The sequence below is a fragment of the Electrophorus electricus genome, chromosome 17, assembly GCF_013358815.1.
Source record: "Electrophorus electricus isolate fEleEle1 chromosome 17, fEleEle1.pri, whole genome shotgun sequence".
In the NCBI taxonomy this organism is placed as follows: Eukaryota; Metazoa; Chordata; class Actinopteri; order Gymnotiformes; family Gymnotidae; genus Electrophorus; species Electrophorus electricus.
This window is the reverse complement of record NC_049551.1, coordinates 14,682,883-14,707,542: the sequence shown is the minus strand read 5'-3', so window position 1 is coordinate 14,707,542 and position 24,660 is coordinate 14,682,883. Positions and strand designations below refer to the sequence as shown.

Genomic DNA, 24,660 nt, shown 5'->3' with positions numbered 1-24,660 from the left:
TCAGAGGTTAATTAACCTTAAGGAACCCCCTTCTCATTTTGAAACAAAGCGGGTGACCCTGACACTTCATCTGCTGTAATTCTGTTTTAAATGGGGTTGCAGATTTGCTTCTTTCAAATTCAGACAGAAACGTTCTGAAGCTTTAACTTGATTTACTATAATTATTTGAAAGCCATGGAATAAAAAATACTTAAATTTTGCATAAACATTTGATTTCAAATTTAAAAAAAAAAAAAAGTTAAATGCAAAAAAGTGAAACATCAGTGCCTGACTTTGCCCAGAAATAAATGCAACATGGTTGTAAGAACGCTCTTCTGCTTGGCAGTCACCACCCATGCAACTAAAAGACGTTTAGTCTTAAAATGGACACACTCAAAGATACTCCAGCGTTTTTCAACTTAATCTTTACCTGCTGCATCTGTAGCCTGTGGTCGATTACCACGGACAAAGATTTCGACATATTTTCCTGTACTTGGAAAAGAACGGAAGAAAACTCCTTCCACTTGAAGCACACATCCGCAACAAGCGGCCGTAGGCTTCAATTAAAAGTGGGTTTCGAGTCAACGGGTTTTTGGTCTTTTCTTAGCAGACGAAAATAAGTCGACATAGTCTGTGGTAGTTGACCATGAGCTACACACGCGTCGAATGGGCTGAAAACGATGAAGGTTTTGTTTCCTTATAACCATCCACTGGTCATTAGCTAAGACCACTTGTAGAATCACAGTATTTAAAGAGAATACTTACTTTCAATATCCGCCAAGGTCACAAATATTAATTAACCGTCAGAGCGTAAATACAACCAGGGCGTTAACCCTAAATATTCTCTACACACTTTAATGCATATATGAAAAGCCTTCATTAGCAAAGACTCAGGTCATTTTTACTTTAAGCCCAATGATGTTTACAGTGGTTGCATCCCTGTCTTGGAAGTGTAGTGTAAGCAACAGTAACTGCAGTGTAAGATACAAGTTATGATTTAACATGGGCTAGTTCCAGCATTTGTTGCTTTGGTCCTAGGCTCCAGCACAAAGGATTTGAAATGAAGAGACTACGAAGTAAAAGCGCAGTCTGGCAGCTGTAATATGCATGTGGTTACACGTATGACCACATCAGCTGAGCCGTGGAGGAATAACAGCCTTTTTATTCAGTTCCCAGAGACAAAACGAAACTGGACAGCTGGCTGCTCACCTGTCTCTTGGCTGGGGACAGGGGAGATAGTAATCTTGTCCAGAGGGTGGACAGAGAGGCCAAAAAAAAGAGAAATCGCACAGGATCGATCACACGCCACCTCATCGGCGAAACGCGGGGACAAGCAGGCATGGCCGACAGCGGAGATGACGTCGTTGCTGGCGAGGGCCTGTCGACAGCAGCAGTGGGAATTCGGAAGCACGCACAAGCATCTTAACTGGTGAGTCAGGTGCAGCCATATGCCTCAGGAGTCTTTGGCAGACACTTTGCCTTGCAGCAGGACAATGACCACAACACACTGCCAAAAAACTACCAAGTTTGTCAGGGACAAAAACCTGCATGTTGTTGGCGGGTTAAATCAGTGATCCGGTCATTTGTATTATCAGAGTCCCTGATATTGGGGAACTCAGTTTAAAAGGGCTGATTCCTATAGGGTTCGTGCTGGGTGGAGGCCGAGTTGACAAGATGCACTTTAACCTCAGGAACGGTTTTATTTCAAATCCAATGTGGGTCGGGAACCAGCGCTAAAACAACAAAACGATCACTCGCTTCGTAACTGCACTGGCCTATGTGCACGTTTTAAACGTTTAACATTTTTAAAGTTCTTAATACTTTTCCACTGACTGCAGTGTTTCAAAAACAATCAATACCATCAAATCCCATGAGGCGGACATTTCGCCCGGTCGGAAACACGGCCTCTTCTTTTCCGGCAGGAAACAGAGGAATGCACCAACACAGCGCCTACTCCGCTTTGCGCTTTGGTGCACGGTGAAGCAACACGTAGTGAGACTTTGAACAGGAGCACGGCCACTGCGGCCTGTTAGCATGGATGTGAATTGCTTATAAAAAGCTGGATGGATCGAAAAACGTTAATGTCAGCTGCTTGCAAAGAATGTTCCACCCACCACCTCCCATAGTTACGTGATACGCATTTCAATCAAAATAACGTTTAATTGAGAAAACGGGTATCTGGCTGAAAAAAGAGCCATAAATAAAACTTTATTCTCTCAATGTATTAACAAGCCACATGTCACCTGTGGCTGTCTATCACAGCACTTAAAGCGTTTGTTGTTGTTGTTTTTGTTGTTGTTTGTTTTTTAGAACTGCAGTGCTCAGGTCAAGAGACCCACTCTATGTTTCCAGCCATCTGTGAATCTCCAGGTTTCTGCGTTCAGTCCCGTCCATTAGAAAAACAAAATTAATGTGTAATGGGTTGGCAGGGCAGCAAGCTGTTCCTCTCCAGTCCAAAAGGGCTGACCGAAAAAAAGCAATGGGGGGCAAAAAAATAATAACCAATTAATAATAAACCAATAGTAATAATAATACAAAAATCCTCAACCTCGTTTGACAAAGCTGGAGCAGCATGCAGCAAATTCCTAAGCTCTGTGAAGCTCTTATTTCCCCATAAATGCTCTTGGTCTCTTCCCCCACTAGCCTGAGCCTTTCGTGTGATATCAGCTTTAAAACCTAACTGAAGTCTCCAGTCAATACTAGTGATAAGAATAAAGAATAACGCTCATAAAACAAATAGCAGCAAAAGAGAACTAAAAAGAGTAACAGTTGAAGCGACTCTGGCGTGGAGGAAGGCGCAGATTAAAGGAGATCCGTGAAGGCAAGCAACGGTGGGGTTGTGGGGCGGGGCCGTACAGGCGGGGCGGGGCCACAGTGCACCGGGGCGGGGCGGGGCGGGGCGGGGCGGTTCATCTGCCATCAGCAGGTGTGCGGCCAAGGGTGACGGAGGCCATCACGTTGCCGAAGCGCTCGCACAGCTCCAGCGTGGAGTAGGAAGGCAGCTTCGGCGGCTCGGCGAAGCTCTTGATCTCGGTGGAGCAGTCGAGCAGCTTGGGGAGGAAGTCAGTGAGTTTCTCCTGGAGGTTAGCTGTGAGGAAAATGACGGGCGAAGGCACTGGAATCAGGGATTGTGTTTCGTTTGTGACATTCCTGAATATACCGATGTCTCGCTCAATGTCAGTCAGTCTCTCACACACACACACACACACACACACACACACACACACACACACACACACACACACACACACACACTTTAAATCTACAGGCTGTTTCCCAGCATCAGATTAAGCTTAAGCCTAGACTAAAACAGTTATTCATTACTGGTGCTGCACTTAGATCCTAGGTCTAATCCACGTCAGTGAGAGCATACTGCTAAAAAAAACGGATCACAGAGATGCACAGTATCTTTAGTAATTCACTCCACAGGCACTCTAGCAAAAACCTGAATCTTTAGGAATGCTGGCTATCGGTGCAGGGCCGGAGCGCGTGTCTGAACGTGCAGGCCCAGCGGGAGCCACTCACGCTCCATCTCCTGGCCCAGGTAGGAGCACCAGCGGTTCCTCATGTCCTCCACGGCCACGACGTCCTTCTCCTCCAGCTCATCCACCAGCAACAGTGGGATGCACGGCACCACCAGCTCGTTCATGACGCTCAGGCCGCCGGTCACCTCCGGCTCCTCGCCTGTCTCGAACAGGGCCGCCGCGTGCTCGTTCAGCTTCTGCAGGACGTGCGCAGACACACACACACGCACACAAACACACACGCATTATGTCCGCACCGACCCCGCCGCTCAAACACCGTTCACACAGAGAGAAACCCAGTGAGCTCTGGACTCCTACATCACTATAAAGCCTCTGATTGCTTGCGGCTTTTCTTTATTTCCCCCCACGGACACAAGGGCTGATGTGACCACCCATGGTCTTGCGGCCTTTTGCGCAGGCTTCTCGAGAGCCCTGCTGCTCCCGAACCAGTGAAAAGGCGGGCACCTCACAAAAAAAAAAAGCAAAACGTAAGAAGTAGAAGAAGAAAAAAAAACAAACAAACCAACCCAACCCCCACCACACACACACACACCAAAAAACCCCACCACCACAGTACATTAGCTCAGTCCGCGTTAGCGATGTTTTCAATTAAAGCAGAGCAGTGGAGTAGCAGCCAGGCTTGTGCGAGGGAGCCAGGGCCCATGTGTGGTTTCCTAGCGGCAGAGGGGTGAGGCGAGGACAGCAGCGCAGCCCCGCTGTAATGTGTTTACACTCGTGGCAAAGCCTGCTTCCTACCCGGAGCCTGGTATTACATTTTGAGCACGATGGTGGTGCAGGGTTACTGGGGGGGGGGGTCTGACTGGCATGCTGGAAGCCGAGCGGGTTCGGATGGGGAAGCCTGCCGCCGTGTCCCGCTCTCTGCCCCTCGAGCGTGGTAGACAGGGAGGAGCACGGCGCGCGGCTTAAATGGTCATTTTGTAAATGTGCCATTTTTCAGAAGCAACCATCGCCTTCGGAGTTTTCGAAAACACCCTTAATGAGATCAAGCAGAGAGAGATGAGGTGAGGAAAAAGGCCAGAGGAACAGGGGAGCTCCAGCACGGGTCACTGATAGGGTGGAGGGTGGCGGTGCGAGGGGGCTGAATCAAAGCGCTATGATGGGTTTTTGCAGGGAGTTGCCCTCTTTCACTGATCTGATAGAGCTCCATTTCCCAAACATGGAAATGGTTTCATAAAAAAAATCCCCCCCCCCCCCCCATTTCCCAGAGGTCTCATCAGAATGACGCACTTGAATTCTACGGTTCATTTGCAGCACAGACTTACTGGTTTAATATTTTATTTGCTTGAGCACTCACTGAGTATTTATTGCACCTGGAAAAATAACCGAGACAACGAAAATGGCTGAAAATGGCAGCTGAGCACGCGACGACTATATGTGCATTACATTCTCATTTTGTGAAAGCTCACTTTGTATCGCTTAGAAGACTAGATCTTTGCATCTAGTCAACTTTAAGGTTTGTCCTGGTGAAAAATGCCCTCCATTACGAACCTGGGATGTAACAGGGAAGCGTGCACGCTCGGACGCACACAGACACGCACTCACCAGCAGACAGTCTCTGCGGTAGTGGGCGATGAGCTCTTCATCATGACCTCGGTACGGTCCTTTAGCGAGGAGCTCTTTGTTGTACTGGTAAGAGTAGATCAGGTACATCAAGGCCTCCACATAACTGAAACAAACATATTAAAAGTCATTTATAATGTTTATATCAACTGGCACCATGTTACAGAAAACTGACTCTGGTGTAATGAATGTTTTCTTTAAATATAAATGATATATTGAATATATTGAAATGTACATATATGGGGTATTTCTGGATCCAGTCACACACAAACACTGCAATCATGCCACTCAAATCATAATTAAACACATAAAAGCTTTAGATTTCATATTGGGCTTGAAACCTCCCTTGTAAAGAGAACAAGCAGCATATAATGGAGGTTATGCTGCCCCCTGGTGGTGTTTAAAGGAACATCACATCTCCGATTAGGCAATACGCAATCTCAAGAGTTTCAGACTGTTACACAGAAGAGATGAACTACTGCACCTTTTCTTCTGAAACAACTCTAGGCCAATCATTAGGAAGACTGTGGTCTCTCTGAAATTCCTGTAGTCCTGATGCCACATCTGTTCACACAGAAATAAAAATCTGTTTGCAGAAACTGAACACAACCTGCATAAAATGATGTTGCGCTAGATTATTGCATGACTTCATTGGTATGGGGCGTTTTGATATGCAGAGCAAATAAATTACTGAAAATCAAAAACAGATAAGCTTTTATTGGTTGTGAATAACAGAAAGCAACAAATAGGCACTACATGGCCAGTAGCGGTTTGGTGCTGTTATTATAAAACATACAAGGACAGCAAACAAACAGCCAACCTCGTACTCCTCCATGTTAACTTCATCCGGTTTGATGAGATCCAGTTTTGCCCGTGCCACGTTCATGATGCTCTTACATCTGAGGGAGAGAGCGCAGGCAAAAGGCCATTATAGTGCAGGCAGGGGTAGGGGTGTGTGTGTGTGTGTGTGTGTGTGTGTGTGTGTGTGTGTGGAATGAGATGGCGTGCTGGGTCCTGAGGCCTCGCTCCCGGGGCATGAATCATTCTTTATTACCCAAAACAAAATGGGAACGGCTCTCCGGAGCAGCGCGATCGGGCCACACTCACATAAATCTAATTACGCTGCTCAGAATAGAGGGGGAGGAAATCAATTCACTTATGAATATGGATTACGCGGCGGACGGAGGAAGGGTCTGGCCCCCGACACCGGGACCTTTTTAGTCAACGAGATGGCGGGGGGCCGGGGGGGTAGTGGGAGGAGAAGAGGAGGTCATCATTTCAACCGGTGTGCCAGACATGCTGTCTGTCGGGCTCTCACTCCACAGCGTGATTAAACAGATTGGACCACAGAGAGAGAGAGAGAGAGACGGAGAGAGAAAGTGTTTGACTCCAGCTGACTGCAGACATTTCGTCATCTTATACGGAGTGGGAGGGGCTTTCGGCCATACCGCTCGTCGAAGCCGAGGTTCCGGTCGGCGAACTGTGTGAGGAGTGTCCGCTCGAGGATCTTCTTTGGTGCCCGGTTCTGGATGAAGTAGACGATGACGTGCTGGAGGCGGTGGTCGCTGTGCGGGGGCGTGTCCTCCTGGGCCAAGCGCAGCAGGCGCGTGTACTCGACTTTAAGAGCCTTCAGGACAGGGGGGTCAGAGAGGAAATGAACAGATGAATAGAGAGGAAATGAACGGACGAATAGCAGAAAGCCAGAAAGAGAGCAAGAGAAAAGGAGGATGAAAGAAAACAAATGGGAGAAGTATGGACAAAGAGAGAGAGAGCGTCGTCATTGCCGGGCAAGACACAAAAGTTGTAAACGCAAATGACCCATGCGGCTTATAGCCTGAATCTGATGCGAGAAGCCCCAAAGTTTGCGGCGCCTGCCAGCACCATCTGACACGGAGCTGCGGGTCTTAAGAGTCACCCATACATTCACTAAACGGAACACATCCGACACGGCTCGACGTGCAGTGTCGTTCCTGAACATGATGCATGCTGAAGGAAAGCAAGCCGTCCTAACACTTAATGGCCATCTGGCCAATTACGAGCCACGTTACAACTAAACACACAAAAGGTTCAGACCTTCAATGGCGTTCCGATCATTCCCACGAGGACGTGATCGCTTCTTTAAGTGCATATTAATTTAGTTGGGTAGAGCGGACATGTGTGCATTCGAACAGTAAACGTCACATTTTCTGGCATACACAAGGATGGACAAATGCATAAATACATTTTTCATCGGGGGGGGGGAGACAATGGACGGATAATCTTTTTGGGAAGCTGGAAAACAGATGGTGCTCCAGGAGATGGGCAGAGCGGCGGGAGAGGCAAGCGCGAGCACGTTCGCTCTCGATCGTCCATCAGCCTCCATTTCAGCGCAGGGGGGTGGGCGGCATGGAGCAGCACGCAAACAGGGTCTTAAAAAGAGCCATCAGTCACGGGTGGGTTTTGTACCGCCATCAAGGTGACACCAGCGGTCAATGCCGTGCAGAGGTGTAGGGCAGAGCTTGCGGGGGATACCACAAGGGGGGGGGGGTTCAGGCAGGCAAAGTCTCAGTCTCCAAAACCAACAGAAACCACAGCGGCACTGAGAGAAGGGAACCGAATGTGAAGCATCACGGACACCAAGCATGGGGGCGTCTTCACCGCGGACATACGAGGCCGAGCGGGTAAGGGCTAGTTGCTGTGCGCCAAGCTTGACCTGAGAGCATACAAACAACTGTGTGCAAGCTGTAATGCAAACACACAGAGAGAGAGAGCGAGAGAGAGAGCGAGAGAGAGCGCGAGAGAGAGCGCGCGAGCTGGCAGAGAGGCATGGGGGGGTGCATGCGGAGGTTAGCAGGGTCACTGGGCTGCAGTCTCTGGGCCACTGACAGTGGATGCAGTGCAGAGAGTACCTTGAAGAAGGCGGCTTCAGGCCCACACTTGTCATACACACTCCGGGATTTGCCAATGGCCATTATAATGCCCTGCATGTTTGGTGTCATCATGGTCTGCCCAAGGAAGGAAGCACATTACCATGGAGTACACACGACATCGTCCAGGCCTCAGCACACACAAGCCAATCGCACCCAACAGCCACCAGCCAGCATTATTCATCTCTCTCACACACGCGCGCACACACACACACACACACACACACACACACACACACACACACACACACACACACCTGTATACATACACGCACACAGCTACACAGAGAGCAAATTGTACTAATGCAGTGAGAAGGCACACATGCTTATGTCCCAAAGTACATGCAGAACCCTTAGAGAGAAGAGTCTGGTGTTTTGGTCCCCTTCTGTCTGCCTAATCCCCTTAAACTGCCACATTACTGTCTGTTGGGGGAAGGTTCTGAGTATAGCTCCGAGTGTGTGTGTGTGGGTCCGGGGGAAGAGGGGGGTAGCATATAGATCCCCTGGAGTTTGTATGGTTGCCGGGCAGGGGGAGGGATTCTCTAAGAACTTAGAGAACTAAGTACTTGGTATGTTGCTGGACTCCTGACAAACAGTATGTGAGAGAGAGAGAGAGAGCGAGAGAGAGAGAGAGAGCGAGAGAGAGAGAGAGAGAGAGAGAGAGCTACTGAATTTGTACCAGTGTGCTACACAGGAGTCTCATACATCATTTGTGGGGTTTCAGATTCTTCAGCCTTTGCTGTTGTGTGTGTGTTCATCACAGTGTGAACATCTTAAAACATGAGGGAGTATTCAGGCTAATAGCTGCCCCACCACGCCAAGATGATCACTGTTTTACAAAGTGCTTTGGGAAGCCCAGCCCTGACCATTGTTTGTTTGTTTGTTTACACATAATGCATAATTGCAGGCTTTCCTGCCAGTTCCAGAACGTGCTAAGCCGTCTTGTTCTACGCTGAAGCACGCACGGCTTTACAACAGGGCTGTATGCTGCCAGTTTCACCAAACTTCCAAACCCCGCGAGAGAGGGGGGAAAAGAAGGCCAAGCGGATGTGAGAAGCCTGCTGTCATGCTGCGGGACTTAACGGGACTCAAAGCCCGCCTCGAGGCAGGGAAACGCTTCCTGACGTGAGTACCAGCGCAGGCATGAGAGAAAGAAGGAACGCAGATCGCTATTCCCGACGCAGCTGAGTGCAGCGTGAGCGTGTGTTGACGGGTGAGCGACACGGTGTGCTTTGGTAACTAATAACAGTGCGAAAACCGTGATCGGTTTTGTGTTCTGAAAGCGTGCAGGTAAAACCCATTTGCAAGAGCAGGCTGAGCAGCGTGTCAACAGCTCTGTGAATGCGAAAGGGATTTAGGTTATGCTGCCTCTGCCGGAGCTCCAGCGGGACCCACACCACATACACCACCAAAGCCGCCTGAACCGGGTGTGGCGGGAAGAGGTGCTACCTCGTCATCGTACCCCCCCTCCCGTGCCTGAATGACGAAAGTTCCTACGTGGGGGATGGCCACCTCCACCACCCGATGGGGAGGGGGCGGGTTTAAGGCAGAGCCATTCTGCGTGGGGTCAGGGGGCGGAGTTTGGGGAGGGGTCTCGTGGGACTCCGCCTGCAGGTACAGAGGTGAGGACACGGGGGTGGGGGGGGAGAAGGAGCACTCAGAGAGAGAGAGGAAAAAAGGAAAAAAAAAAAAAAGAAGAGAGACACAGCAAACAAGAAACAGCAAACAAGAGGAAAGCAAAATGAATGGAAGAAGCGAGCGCTACAAACTGTGAATGATGTGCACAAACAAATACACCAAAAAATCTTCAGACAAACAAAATCCAGTTATGGTTGAGGTCACAAACATCCCAAACAATTCCTCTTCAGTCTTTAAAATATAACATTAGGTTGCTATCAAAGAGGAAATTGTTCCGGGGGCAACAATTCAATTGTTTAATTGAAGAACAATTCAAAGTAAGAAAGTTTGATAACTGATTTTCCTGATTTAACCTAACTCCACATTAACAGTGTACAAAGCCCAGTAACACCTTACTAACTGAAAGCAGCTCAGTAAGTAGGTAGATCAGACATTTTGGTGCCTAAAGACCATTTCAAAGTCTCCATGTTCTGACACGTGGTGTGTTCAGGTACCACGGCACAAAGAGAGCAACCGGAACCAGATGTACTAAATGAAATGTTTGTGTCACCCACACACATTCAGCATGTTTTTTTTCCTCACATCAAAGTCACAAACCAGACACCATCCTTTCCTGTTGCTACACACATTTCACAGTAACACAAGACATAAAAATTCACTTTCTGCATATATCAGAGGGGAAAAAAACACGCACGTTTGAAAAGCCCTGTTAAGAAATAAGAGATGAGAACATGTTGCATGCCTACTTCCCTGTCAAAGCAATCTAAGTGTGTCCCTGTAGGTTCGTCTGAGCTCATAATGAAAAGAGAGCAAACGCACCGAGTGGCCCCACAGGATCTGACCCAGACAGCCCTCGTCTGGTTCACTGCAGACATCCTGAGAGTGATAGCGCGTGCGTGCGTGCGTGCGCATGTGTGCGCGTTCGGTGGAGGGATCTTACAGCGCTGAGCAGCATCTCGGGGCTCTTTTCGTCCTGTTCAGCTGCAGCCCTGGAGATCGCTCTCTCTGTGTCCTCCTGCAGGTGCTTGGAGTCGTTGGGAGGAGACGGCTGCTCCATGTACTCGGGGTCCTGCTGAGGAGCTGAGGACACATGCACGCACACACACAGGCTGTTAGCCTCTCTGTCTCAGCGCTTTCTGCAGAGTAAGTTTCTTTCTCTCGTCCTCTCTCTCTCTGGTCTCAATGGTGATGCCATCAGAGAAGGGCTAAAAATAAAGTGTGTATAGGCGCGGGGGGAGAAAATAAACAAACATACTTGATATCCCAGGCCACTTCTAAAAGCAGACATTATTTGTTCCTGTGAACACATTACTGCACTTTTCCCATCCTGCTCTCAAACTCCAAAAGAGACCCGTCAAAATACAGTCGGTTGGGCTCACAGGAGCGGACCCTGTGTGTGTGCTCGCGCTCACCCGTGTTGTCCACAGGGCTGGGCTCTGTGCTTATGGGCCGGGGGCCGGCGGCAGCCAGAGCCAGCTTCTCCTGCTGGGCCTTGCGGGCCTGTGCGGCGTCCCACTCCTGCAGCTCGCGCTGGAATAGCTCGTTGTCCTCGCGCACGTACTCCTTCAGGTCTGGCGGCAGCTTGTCCAGGCCGTTCAGCACTTGCCCCGTCTCTTTATCAAACTCCTCTGGGACAGGCCGAGACAGGCCAGTTAGACAAGAGGGTAGAGTTTCACTGACACACACACGTCTTTCTGGAGGACCTGCCTGGCAAATCCGGAAGCTCAGAACTAACACACAGACTCTAAGTCACTTTGCTACATGTTCACATACTAGAAAACCAGTATCTTCAAATACTTAAAGAGGCGGAGGGGTGGGGGGGTGGGGGGGCTTGCGGAGCTCATGAGCCCACCTTCGATAAGGAATGGCTTCTTGTCATTGATGTACATAAGGCAGTAGGCGCTGGCGTTGCGGTAGCCACCGAACGAGTCCCTCACCAGCTCCTCCCACGACGACTTGGTCACCGAGATGTCGTTGTACTTCATCCAGCAGCAGTGGTGCGGGTCGTAGATGTAGGCCCAGTAGTGGCCCGCGCTGGCCTGACCCTCGTGCACCAGCACGGCGTGGAGCCGGTATGGCACCTGGGGCGCATCGGCAGAGACTGTGAAACGTTCGCTTGAGGTTTCTGGGCTGAAGGAAACTCCAGTCTCGCACGGCAAACTAGAAAATCGGGCTTCGTTTTTGTGATTTTCAAAACAAAAACACACCTGCATCATCATCTTGTCCGAGTACATGAGCTCAATGGTCCGGTGGATTCTGGCTATGCTCCCTTGAAGGTCTGGAAACACAAACAGTGGATGGTTAGGGGAGGGTGCGCGGTGCAAAGCCGGAGGCTGGTGAACGCTGGCAGGCCTCACACCTCGGGTGTCGTTCTCCACCTCGCTCCTCCAGCGGTGCAGGCAGCCCTCCAGTACGCGGAGCTCCTCCTCGGTGATGTGCCGCGGGGCCGGGTGCATGGGCAGGTCGGGGGGCACGCGCGACTGGGTGAAGGGCTTGTGCACAGGCAACCGTGACGACGGCGTGGTCGTCTGAGGTTGCTGCAGCTGCTGGAGCTGGGGGGCCGCCCCAGGGACGTCGGCGGGGGCCGAAGGGCCCTGCTCCACCGCACTGTGGACAGCGCACTGTGAGCACTCGGCAGGCAAAAACACCACGCTGTGATGGTCTGCACATGCAGCTCGGCAAGAGGCTGCTTGAAGTTACAGAATCTCCAAGTGCAAATTAAATCTGAACCGGGGGGGGGGGGGGGGGGGGGGGGGCTGTTCTGTTTATAGATTAATCCACGAACACAAAAACAAAAGGTTTCTGCAAATGTAAATAAAATCAGTTTGTAATGTGTTTTGGTTCTGGCTTGTAGTTCTAACATCAACTCAAACTACAATGATTACAAAGAACAAACACAACAAATGAAGCTATTCCTCAATCAAAATCAAACATTCCTAAATCAATGAAGTAAACGTGGGAGTAACACACACAGAATTTAGATTCTGATGGCATAAAGAGAAAAGGGATGAAGAACCGGTCCTTGCCTTGGTGCTGGAGGCACCTGTGCAGTTGTGCCACCAGGTGGCGCTGATGTGTCGATAGCCTCCACTGGTGAAGTGCAGACGGGTTTGCTGGAGGCGAACTCCATTGCATACTGAAGGACGTCAGCCAAAGGAAATCTTTTGGGGCCAGAGCCATAGCTGAGATACCTTCAACAGCAGAGGAGAACATTCTGGTGAACCCTGATCGCTGTCAGTGGAGGAGTGTGAGAGAGAGAGCCACAGCTCAAGAGAGTCTTCTAGATTTCAAGACCTATAAATGGCGTTCAGGCAAACCGAGTTCTTGCCATGTCTGCCACACACAGGCAACAAGTCTATGCACATTTGGATGCATTCCCAACAAATTCCTGCCAAATTCCCCTGACGAGCACTTACAGTGCGACAGCGACCGATCAGGCTACTGGGACAAAGGTGAGAAAGCGCAGAGGGAGGCGTTGCGTTCGGCACCCCTGTGTGGAGGCCCAGGCTGGCTGCACTAGCCTCACCTCTCTAGCCGCTGCTGCAGAACAGTCAGGTGCTCCTTCAGTCTCCTGATCTCCTCCCGCTTGATCCGGGTGATGTCCCGGTTCCTGTCCATGTACCTGAGGAGAAGGAGCCCGTCAGGAAATTTCCAGAGGAGAAAAAAAAAAAGGAAAAAAAAAAAGAAGTGAACTTTGTTTTCGGGTGGACAACATTCCGACATGGTCCTTCCTGTATTTGCCAGTTAGCTCAAGGCAGAAGGGGCCGTTAAGAAGTACCGTCTGACTTTAGGAAGCGTGGCGCGCACCTGTCCATGTAGAGCATGGGTGGAAACTCCAGCTTGTTGTGGATCTTCTCGGGCCGACCCAAGGCCTGATTGAACTCAAACCTCGACAGCTCGAAGGTCAAAACAGGCGGAAGCTCTGTGAACCAGTGCTAAGACAAAACAGGCAACACGATTACGTAACTAGGCCCATACCGACACAAGGCAAGAAGTCACCGATTAGCACTGTAAGCAATGTTCAATAGTGTTCACAGTGTTTAGTAGGGATGTAACAAAAGTGCTTACAAAAACATCATCCTGAACTGACTGAAAAAGCCAACATACACAATGTCATAGCAGATGCCCAATAAAACAGACAAGTTGATTTCCCTGATGTCATCGCCAGTACCACGGATACAAAAGTCAGGTGCAAGCTGCATCGCCTTGTTGGCCTCGTAAACACCAGGGCCGTGAGGAGCTGCTCGGAGCGCTCGTGTCTGGCCTAAACGTTACAGATCACTGTCTCTGCACCTGTGCCCCCAGAGGAACCCGGGCTCTCGGGTTTCGCTAAGCCTCAGACAGGCTGGGGTGTGTAGTGTGGCGTGCGGTTAGCCAGGCTTCGCCTATTCGGCTAAGTGAAAGGGGAGAGAGGGGGACATTGCACAGCAAGAAGGTGATGTGGGGGTGGGTGCTTTCAGGAGGAGATGTGTAGACACAAGAAACTCTCTCCACATGGGGGGGATTTCTAGCAAGTGCTGACCTCCTGTCCAGATTTGGCTGAGTTTTCTGCAGAATGCAGAGACTCGATCTCTCCCTCCACCATGGCTGCCTCCAGACACTCGTGCAGGTCTTTGAAGCCGTTCACTTGAAGCGGGTACTGCCCAAACGTCTCTGTGTTCTCAAATTTCTTTCCTGAGGGGAGGGGAGGGAAAATAAACAGCACACAGTTCAAGATACTGTCTACCTTGTTTATGCATTTTCCCTCAGTGCAAAAATTAAACAAACACTGACAAGCAGAAGTGGGTCATGACTCACGTAACTGAGCATGACTGTCCACCCTGCAGCAATACTGCGTGTTTGTTAGGCACGGGGCCCAGAAACGCAAGCTCTGTCTGGGATTACAGCCTAGACTGATGTGCGCCAAACAACCTCCTTTCCATGACCTCCACCACCCAAAAAATAAACTTAGGTAAGCTGGAATCCAACTTACTCACCCATCATACATCTACATCATCTACCATAACCAGTCGAAGGGCAGCAGGCGCTCCAAATAACACGCTTTACCAGACTGCTTAAAGTCAGCGCTGTCGCACAGAATCAGCACGTCAATCAACCAGAGGATCAATGGAAGCTACAGCCCTTCGGCTCTCATTAACACAGGGTCACCTTTTAGCACTGAGGCCAAAGGCGCTCTCTGCCACAGCAGGTGGTGGTGGGTTTACTAATTCACCCCTCTCCACCATTATCCCTCACCTTCGAGGACACCCACAGCCAGGAAGCGGCCGTAGAACAGCTCCACCATCGGGTTCTTTGGCTTCTCTCCCTCTCTGTGAAAAGAGGAGAGTGTGAGGAGTTTCTGGCTGTGAGGAAGAGGCTGGACCACGTTAACTTAGTGCTTATGCAGTGGAACTAATTGAAGTCACAAAGCTAAACGTGTTTCATTAGTCATCACAGGCTTCCAATAACAGCAAAAGAGTAAAGAATATACCTAAAGGTCATACATCACGCCGACTGAGAAGGGGGCGATGTATGGGGGGTGGGGTTTGGGCAGAAGGGGAAGGAGATGGTCGACCGTATAAGTCACATTACAGATTTAAAACGACGACAGGCTTAATGCAAATGTGTGCCAAAGCGTACCTGTCTTCCTCTGCTTTCATTTGGAAAGCATCCTCCAGCCAGTCTAGCAGTTTATGCGTGAACTCGCTCACGTCCTGCTATTGAGACAGACATACAGACACGCACCCGGCTGCATCACTTTCATGAGGCCACGGGACAGCCGAAAGTAGTTCGCACTGGCAAGGAGCTTCAACATGCAGATCACACAAACGCCATTATAATGTTCTGCAATGGTGATCAATATCCATTATATGCTCCCATCGCCAATACATTTTAAGATACATTAGCATAGAGCAACCAGGTCGTCAGTGCGGTGTGTGTGCTGACAGCAGAGCTACGAGAGGGTGTGTGGGTCTGGATTAATGTTGGGGTCGAAGGGCGCTTAGGATGGCCAGGAGCTCTCAGACTGTATCGCCTTTCACTCTGAGCTGTCAAAATGCCGGCCGAAACACTCACCTGCTGTGACTCGCTGGACTTGAATGCGTCCTTCAGGATCTCCACGGCCTTGGACGGGTCCACGTACTTCCTGCGGGAGCCCACCATCAGCGAGAAGAGATTTCGCAACTCCTGCATGAAGGGCAGGTTCCGATGCTCCTGGAGAGAGAAACCAGGGGCAAAATCCATGGCTGCAAACCTCGCAGGATGTCATGCAAGGCCCTGAACCTTCTTCCATGTACTCCTAACGCGCTTTATTCTGTCAGCGTTTCAATGCGGTGGACAGCCTGTTATCTTTTAGGTTTCAGAACTTCGGGGTGGGGTGGGGGGTTTCCCCCACATGAATTTTCACGACTCAGTCTACATTATTTTCTGCACACATTTCTCTCTGAATTTCGCTTTACAGCATCAAGTAGCATAAAATCCTGCCCTGTTAAGAAAACGGGCACATGCTGGTGGAATGTGAACTGTATCTGCATATTACACGCTCAAGCTGAAGGCCGAGATAGCAAACTGGTATGTCAGGTTCACAGTTCAGGACCATGTGAGCTGCTGTGGGGAATGCTACTGGCCTAGTTCTCTCCCCACTGGGGGGTAACTGGGGGTAACGGGGACTACGACCCATGCTGAGTGCTGTTCTCGACGACTTAGGAGATTGAGGCCTCCGTCACCTTTAGAAGTGGGCTTCGTCGGCACTGCCTGGACCGATAACGGCTTACAGCCTGAGTGCGACGAGACCTCCTAGGCCCAGCAGTGGAGGGCTGAACCTGCCGGTCGTCCAGGCAGTGGAAGCAGCTTAACGCAGATTAGAGGCTGTGGGCGCTGACGCTGACACAAGCTCCCAGCCCAGCAAGTGTGTGTGTGTGTGTGTGTGTTATTGCAGTTGGTCTTCCGAGGCCAAGCACTTTATGGTATGGTTCACGCTGCCAGACACTACGGGTGCCGAGAGGTGACGCTGCAACAAGAAAGGAGAGGCAAGATGGCCTCGGAGACGGGTGGCTATCCACCGCTCACCCCCCCTCCAAGCACGGGCTACACAGCCACCTCACTTCGGAAACACATGCAGCAAGGCAGTGAGGCACTGCCACAGAAGGTGACCTTTACAGGAAGGAGCCCTCACTGGGAGGCAAACACGTATGGCATGTCTCATTTGGCTGGTTGCTGGAGGAGTCGGGAGTCGCTGTCTGTGCAGCGGCGAGCAGGAGTGACATGTTGGGGTGGGGGGTGGGGGGGTGGGGGGGTGGGTGCGCTTACCTTCTGGTTTCGGGGTAAATCCTGAACCCTGGCAGGGGGGGAATAGTGCAGTACCAACCTCTGGAACTCCAACAGATTGAACAGGGACTGAAGATATAAAACATAAAAACATCCGAGAGAACGTGTCAGGACTGCATACAGAAACTTCAATCAAACTCTAGCCGCAGTACAAAAAAAAAACCTAAACAAACACACAAGGGGGTGGTGTGGGAAGCAATATCCATGTTACTAAGATTGCTTCCTATTTTAACATTTACCACACAGACTTTTGATCTCAATCCCAGACTGCTTGCCATTTCAACTCATACAAAATGCTTAAGAAAGCAGACCAAAATGCATTGTTGACACTTTTTTTTTTTTTTTGCTAGAAGACGTTTATAACTTTTCCCATATGAAACGCAGCTCAGCTGTAATATGCTACTGTTGCATGTGTGAAATAACTATGGCAGACTGCTTTGTTGACGCTTGCTCAGTGTGCCATCGGCGGTCCCTGGAGCCTTTGCACGCGCCAGGCCTCCTCCAGGGGTCTGGTTACACGCGGCAGGCAAACACCATGTGACAGGCTATCAGCTGAGTGGTCCGTGCGCCGCCACCAGCTGCCTCGGGTGCACGGCGCAAGGCAGGGCCTCCGCTGGCACAATCACCATAAACAACCACCCGACTCAAACATGGGGCGGCTCTCCGGGAGATGGATCAGGGAGGTGCAAAACTGTTATGGTCATACCAAAAGGAACAATATGTTGTTATCTGAGTATTTGGAAATATATTTATAGCCCAGTTTATTAGGCTTTTAGGTATAATGTTTCACCTGCACGTCTGGCTGTGTTATTAGGCACAACTTTCTTAAACCTACAGGTGCATATTTGGTGGCACCTGTAATCTTTTCTAAAGTCAGCTGCCGTCACCCTAGTTTCTGGTGCTTAACTGCAGCACCACTGGCTGGATATTACCTGGGTGGCAGTTCCCAGCACAGCAGCTGGTGGCAGCGTGGTAGCTATGCTGGTGGCCGTTGTGTTGGTACAAGTCTGTCGGGCGCAGCAGTGTTCCTGGAGGTTTATCTGCATGTCGCCGCTGCTGCTGGGTTGACATTGACCGACAGTGGCCGACAAGGGCCAGCCGTCCCCCCCCCCCCCCAAAAAGAAGAAGTCTGGCCAACAGCAGTCCTGTGGTCAGAATATGACCCCTGATGCTCTGAACGACTACGAGCACAAACCAGGCAAGTGAATAGCCAGGCTCTAGTCTTTCACTGTACGACTACAAAGGCTTTCTAATAAATGTCCTTAACGAAGTGGATAGTTGGAGCATTTTAATTAAATGTAGTTGGTTGGGTCTCGTTCTGGCAGTTTTAACAACAGTGTGGGTGCTTTTTAAAAAATGCTGCTGCTTTTTTTTACCGTTAAAATGAGACAGGGTCTACTGGACTGCTCGGTGCCTGAAGTGTTTCTGAGAGAGGCAAGCGTAGCGGTGAGAGCTAACCTGTATAACCGCGCTAAACCAACAAGTGTTGCCCACATTCTTCAGGCCCACGGGACAGCTGTCCTGCCTCTTCCGGTCGTGGGGGTTGGGTGAGTCACTCCACACCTCCGGGTGGGTGCGCTTCAGGCTTGCCTTGGTCTCTGCTATGCTGGCCTCCAACACTCTGATGGCACAAGACATCAAAACGTGCACTAGCATCTTTAAAATATGACCATTCTTTGTAGGGTTAGTAACAAAAACAATAATCCCAATGTATCCCTTTCATTATTTATTACAATATTTATTACAGTTCTTAGCAAATGGTAACATTTAGCTTTAAAACACGATTGTTTGTTGAGGTAATAGTGCAATGGCGATCATGCTTATGGGTCCACAGCACTGCAAATGAAGAAGGGAGATTTGGGGGGGGGGGGGGGTGGCATGGGCGGCAGCCTCAGCTGCTAATGGTCAGGGGGTGTGGCGTGGGCGGCGGCCTCACCTGCTAATGGCCTGCTCCTCGTCCGTGATGCCCGTTTCCCTGAAGGCGCGGTTCGACTCCTCCAGGCTGAGGGCGATGGCTCTCTGGAGGTCATCCTTATCATCTCCAGTCAGGTCAATGACATCTGAAACGACACAAGCCACATGCTTATGCTGTAGGGAGGGACACAAGCCGAAGCCCTTTCGATTCGGTCAGCCTGGCTTCTCGCCTGTATGCACGCATGGCACAGAGTCATCTCATATTCACTATAGCTAACAGGTTTCTGGAAAACCAAGCAGCACTCAAGAGGTCACATTTTTTATTTCACCGGTCACCAGCCGATCGTTAAGGAGGTTAGAGAGGCTCTTTATTGCTGTTTATATTATATGGGGAGAATGAACAGGCAGGTTTTTTTTTTTTTTTTAAGAGTTGCTCTTCTCAAGTGATCTAGAAAGCCACTACCCTGAGCCAGGCCAACAGTTCAAGGATTCATAAGAGATGACATCATTAAATACTTTATGACTCACCCAGTAATATAGGCTGCATAGTACATTTGCCATTTTATATATATATATATATATATATATATATATATATATATATATATACACACAGCACATAACACGGTAACCTGTATGTATACAAGTTAACGTAAGGAAACTCAGTGATCTACAGGGAACTGTCTCGCATACCTCATACCCTTTCCAAGGTAGCCACAGGAAAACTCCATTTATTTTCCATGTTTGTTTTTCCACATACTGTGAACCCTGACACACCCGTTCAACCCCTCTGAGCTGTCTGAAGCTCAGAGATTAAAGTGCATTCGTGTACCTCGCCTGAAAAGTGGCTGTTGTGGACATACAAGGCCTTCTCGTGACTCTGATGTTGCTGTCTGGCTCCCGGTAGACTTCTTCTAGACCACGTGCAATGCCTCGTCCTGTGCCACGACTTCTACTTACTCGTGTCTGCCTGGCTGCCCACGCTGATGTATCTGTCGTTGCCGATCTGGGCGGTCTGGTAGTAGGTGGCTTCATCCTGCTGGGGGACTTTGGCGTTCTTCTCTGTTAGGAAGGCTACCGCCTCAGCTAGGTCGCCATTGCTGACCTAAAGAAGAAGAAAAAAAAGAAAACAAGTGCAATGTGCAATCTGACATCAAAAGGACTGACAAAGGGCTTAAGAAATAGTTGTCACTGGGCATGGATTCTTTCAGGTAGCAGAAAGAAAAAAAAAACGGACATAAAATCCAGAAGGGGGTGTATTGAGAGCAGCCCCAGTTCTTTACCTGCAGGGCCTGCTGTAATAGCTGAATGTCTGTAGTTCCGGTCACTTCCCTCAGCTGATTCAGTAACGTCTGTTGGTGCTATCAAAAAAGGCGAGCGCTGTGTCACAAAACACGAATCGTCTGAACTTGACTGCAGGTTAAAGGAAGAACCAGGTGGACCAATGAATAATGAACCCCCGAAACCTTTTTTTTTTTATTGGCCACTTCAAGTGCTTTTATCAAGGGAGAGTGCTTATGTAATGCAGGTTGCGTAATACTTCTTAGGGCCTCATCAAGTACTTTACAGTCATGTGAGGTTAATGTAACTCAAAACAGGTCATGTCTAAAAGCTAGAGTGATGCTGACCACATGGAACGGTCCACCATCATACACGCTGGTTTTGAGAGATAAATCACAACTGTATTACCGATAGCACGCAAGTCTTCCTGCAAGTTCTTTCCAGCCTTGTTTGCGAGTGGCAGTTGTCCAGACATACGGGGGAAGGAAAGTCGCTTTCTCGGGCACACACTGTGTATGTGCAGGGGCACAGTTACCTTACAACACTGCAAGCGCCCACAGAGTGCCATGCACACCTAAACACAGACTAAACGCTAAACTTACACAGAAAACTTCTCCTCCCAAGACTGGAATGCAAAGTTAGCCAATCGGATGGACCCAACCCAACTAAAACCTTTGCAATTATGTTGGTGTTTGCATATAAAGTCAGGTGATATACAGTCATGGCCAAAAAAATTGGCACCTCTGCACAACTTCTCCAGACAATTGCTGCAATTACAAACACTTTGGTATTCATGCTTATTTCTTTTGTTTGCACTGGAACAAAAAAGCTGAGGAAAAAAGTCCAACGTGATATTAATCCATAAATAACTCCAGAAATGGACCGGACAAATATCAGCGCCTTTAACGTAATAATTGACAGCACACCATTTGGGAAAAAAATAACAGAAATCAATTGCTTCCTGTAACCATGAATGAGTTTCTTGCACCCTTCTACTGGAATTCTGAAGCACTCTTCTTCGGCTGGCTGCTTCAGGTCTTGCAGAATTAAAGAATGCCTTCTCCCAACTACAGTTCTGAGATCTCTCCACCGAGGTTCTATGGGATTTAGATCTGGCGTCATTGCTGGCCACTTCAGAACTCTCCAGTGCTTCGTCTTATACATTTTTGGGTGCTTTTTTGAAGTATACATCAGGTCATTGTCTTGCTGGAAGACCCATGACCTTCGACACTCAGCTTTCTGTCGCTGGGCATGACACTGCGCTCCAAAATTCTTTGGTTGTCTTCAGATTTCATGATGCCATGCACACAGTCAAGACACAGTCATCCAGTACCAGAAGCAGAAAAGCAATCCCAAAAACAGTTGCGAACCTACACCTTGTTTGACCTCAGGGACCCTGTTCTTTTCATTGCCTTGTTTCATTTTCTCTAAATGTTACGGTGAAGTTAACAAAAATCTTTATTTTAGTGTCATCTATTCATAGGGCATTTTCACAGACGGACTGTGGCTTCCTCTGGTAAGTTCTGACAAACGCCAGTCCGATTGCAGTCTTTTGTGTCTGTGTGTCAGCAGTGGGGTCCTCCTGGGTCTCCTACCATTTCATCCAGGTGGTTGAAGATAGTGTAAGTTGATGCTGTTGTACCTGTGTAAGGAGGTCTGCTTGAATTTGTTTAGAAGTTGATTGGGGTTATTCTGCGATCATTTGAACAAGAGTCATTGCAATCGTCCATCAGTGTTTTAGGATTTCCTACAGTGCCATGGGCTGTAAACTTTTTAATAATGATGTTACAATTTTGAAAATGTGCCAGTAATTTTGTCCAGTCTATAGCTTGAGTTCTTTGTGGAATGATATTGTATTTGACTTCCTCAGGCTTTTTGTGATGGTCTGATGCAAACAGTTTTTCACCTCCTGCATTTGCAGAGCATAACCTAAACTATTTTGTATGTGACAGAGACAATCTTACCAAAGTTAAAGCTTAAAAGCACTGCAAACTAACCCTGAAACTTGCAACAAAGTCAGTTCTGTCTTCAAAAAAACAAATATGTGAAGCTTCAAGTAGTGAGCCAATAAGCCCCATGCCATGCTTTTGTACCCAGTACTATGTACTAATGCTGCATTTTGCAACAGGTACAAATGTACCCTTTATACAAAATCATTAGTTGCATGGTGGACTTGGTGACTGCAGGTCACTAAGCACCTGGAAGTGACTCCACTAAAATACTGAGGCACCCACATTACTGTTGGCTACCGCAAAGTTATCCCCATGTCTTGCATCCAAACTAGCTCAGGTTGCATTGTGAAAAAAATGCTGCATCTTACTCACAGCAAAGCAAATGAATAAAATAGTAACTTAACAGTAACCTCACGCATTTAGCCTATTGCCTAACCTAAACAGAGGTTAAACTGCACCAAAACCGGCAGTGCACAAAATCAAGTTACACTGTGAAAGATCTTATTACATTTAGGTACCGTGCCAAACGCAGCACTTCCCAGCATGTGTAAGCGAGGAGCCCATTACCTGATACGTTAACTGCTCGACTGACTCGTAAACAAACATTTCACAACAGTGATTTGACCTGCGCCATGTCAAAAATTCCCAAGCTTTTTGTGAAGGGGCCTCAGATCGCGTTGGTATTCAGTTCATAACGTGTTGCAAGATCAGCTTTAAACATACAGCATGTCCAAGTCAACAATTCAGTATACTTTCACTTTGTCTTAAAAACGAAACAGACATTTTGCACATTATATTTTAGGTTAGCTAGATAGCTATACGTTACTTCTGTAACAAGTACATTGTAAAAGTGTTGACAGTGTCAAACTTAAATAATAACCTAGCTAGCCAGCTATAACATACACAGTTTTGCTAGATAAATACACTTAACGACACACCCACAAATAAGGCACACGGCTAGCCGAGTAGCTACACTGAATAAATGTTACCCTGAGATCCATGTTCACCATATAAATAGCTTATAAGTAGCCATGTTTATCCAAGTGTGCAAAGTACGAGCATGCCATCCTAACTCGTATTTCTGAAGAACGGACAGAAAGGACCAGTTTTGCGCTTTTGAATCATGTAACTTCGTCTCGGAGCGACCTACGACTCTGCGTGCAACAACAATCAGACATCTGTCCGGTCTCAAAACCAAGCTTAGCTACGCCTTTATGATTTTAGGATGGAGCAAATATGCTCAGAAATATGCTTTCGTTGTGTTTATGTCTATCAGAATAAAGCTGTAAGCAGGAACAGCTGGGAAGACGTTACGTTATCTTAGCTTAGCTCGTTTCTAGGCGTGTCACACAGCTATGTCAACACTCGCGAGCTCGCTGGCTAACTTTTTAAAGCTAGCCAGTGAGCTAACACAGCTAACATACACAGCGCGCACATCTCCCACATAACAATACACGAATGCTTCCTTGACTAAATCCATAAGTGGTTAGGATCCTTCTAAACGGGACGGCGCGGGAGAGAAGCACGTCCAGTCCTGCACTCGACGTCGGGCTGTGCGCTAAGCTAACGCTAAGCTAACTTTCCCAGTCTGGCGCAGAGCAACGCAGCTAGCGGCGCTTTACCTTCTGAGAGTGTTGCTGGAGGACATTCTGCTCCACGGTCATGGCCGACTGAGAGTGGAAATAAAAAAAAATAAACTCGAGAATTAAAACCGCCGAGCGAAACCCAACCGAGTTAAAAATGACAGTTTAAAATGTAAAATGTATCGACGCAATAGCAGGCGCCATGGGAGATGCGGGCACGGTTAGAAACAAGCGGAGACGCCGCTCCGCGTTCCATTAGTCGGGTCTGGAGAGGTTGTGGCTACTTACGTCAGACCTCAATAATAGAAAGTGAGAGCGTGAACCGAAACTCGGAGGCTGGCGTTCATAGCGCAGAGGCGAAGCCGCAGTGCTTTGGCGTTATTGCGCCCGCTTGTTTGGTTATGTCGATTAAATTAACCATTAGAGAGTCTAGTGTGCAGGACTGGCGTGGTTTAAATGTGCTGAACCGCTCGGGGGTAAACACGCACTGAACACGTGTTCGATTGAGTTACGGTAGTTATTATTAGGTAGTGCTTGCAAGGAAAGACCTAAAAATAAAGCTCCGGTTATTTTCTCCCAGTAGCGTAGATAGTGTGTATGCTCAGCAAAAATGGAAGTTTTAGTTAAAATGTTCTATAATTACATTAAAACGCCACACATCTTTAGTACACACACACACACACACACACACACACACACACACACACACACACACACACACACACACACATATATATATATATATATATATATATATATATATATATATATATATATATATATATAATATACTAATGGATCTATCTGTTTGCATTGACAGTTATTGCTATGGCAGCAATGAAATTAGGAAACTCAAATAAAAAGAACTGATCTACACTCTTCAAACTTTAGAAGCCCATAGAATGAATGTTATGATTTATACATCTACTGTTTCATATATAAACTTGCTCCTCCTCCTCCTACTTCAGGAGCACTTTGCTTGCACAGCTGATGAAGG

General features: G+C 48.4%; 1 protein-coding gene across 6 annotated transcripts; it reads right to left on the bottom strand.

The window, feature by feature from the left end:
- Positions 1–2,154: 2,154 nt before the first annotated feature.
- Positions 2,155–23,933, bottom strand: usp25 (ubiquitin specific peptidase 25). 6 transcript variants are annotated; one of them, XM_035535267.1, is made up of 26 exons: positions 23,703–23,933; positions 20,131–20,208; positions 19,808–19,952; positions 18,870–18,993; positions 18,392–18,554; positions 16,916–17,002; positions 15,683–15,820; positions 15,248–15,324; positions 14,864–14,937; positions 14,151–14,302; positions 13,436–13,563; positions 13,155–13,250; positions 12,655–12,819; positions 11,988–12,235; positions 11,836–11,906; positions 11,481–11,709; positions 11,041–11,256; positions 10,569–10,708; positions 9,440–9,598; positions 7,973–8,068; positions 6,533–6,711; positions 5,905–5,983; positions 5,569–5,648; positions 5,067–5,190; positions 3,505–3,700; positions 2,155–3,067 (listed from the first exon to the last, which is right to left on the bottom strand). In XM_035535267.1, the coding sequence occupies exons 1-26, from the start codon at positions 23,742–23,744 to the stop codon at positions 2,889–2,891; spliced, it is 3,465 nt and encodes a 1,154-aa protein (XP_035391160.1). In that variant the 5' UTR covers positions 23,745–23,933; the 3' UTR covers positions 2,155–2,888. The 6 variants fall into 6 exon arrangements, with proteins under 6 accessions (XP_035391160.1, XP_035391163.1, XP_035391166.1 ...); XM_035535268.1 differs by having other exon boundaries at positions 2,889–3,067; positions 15,248–15,321; XM_035535270.1 differs by lacking the exon at positions 7,973–8,068.
- Between the last annotated feature and the right edge of the window lie 727 nt (positions 23,934–24,660).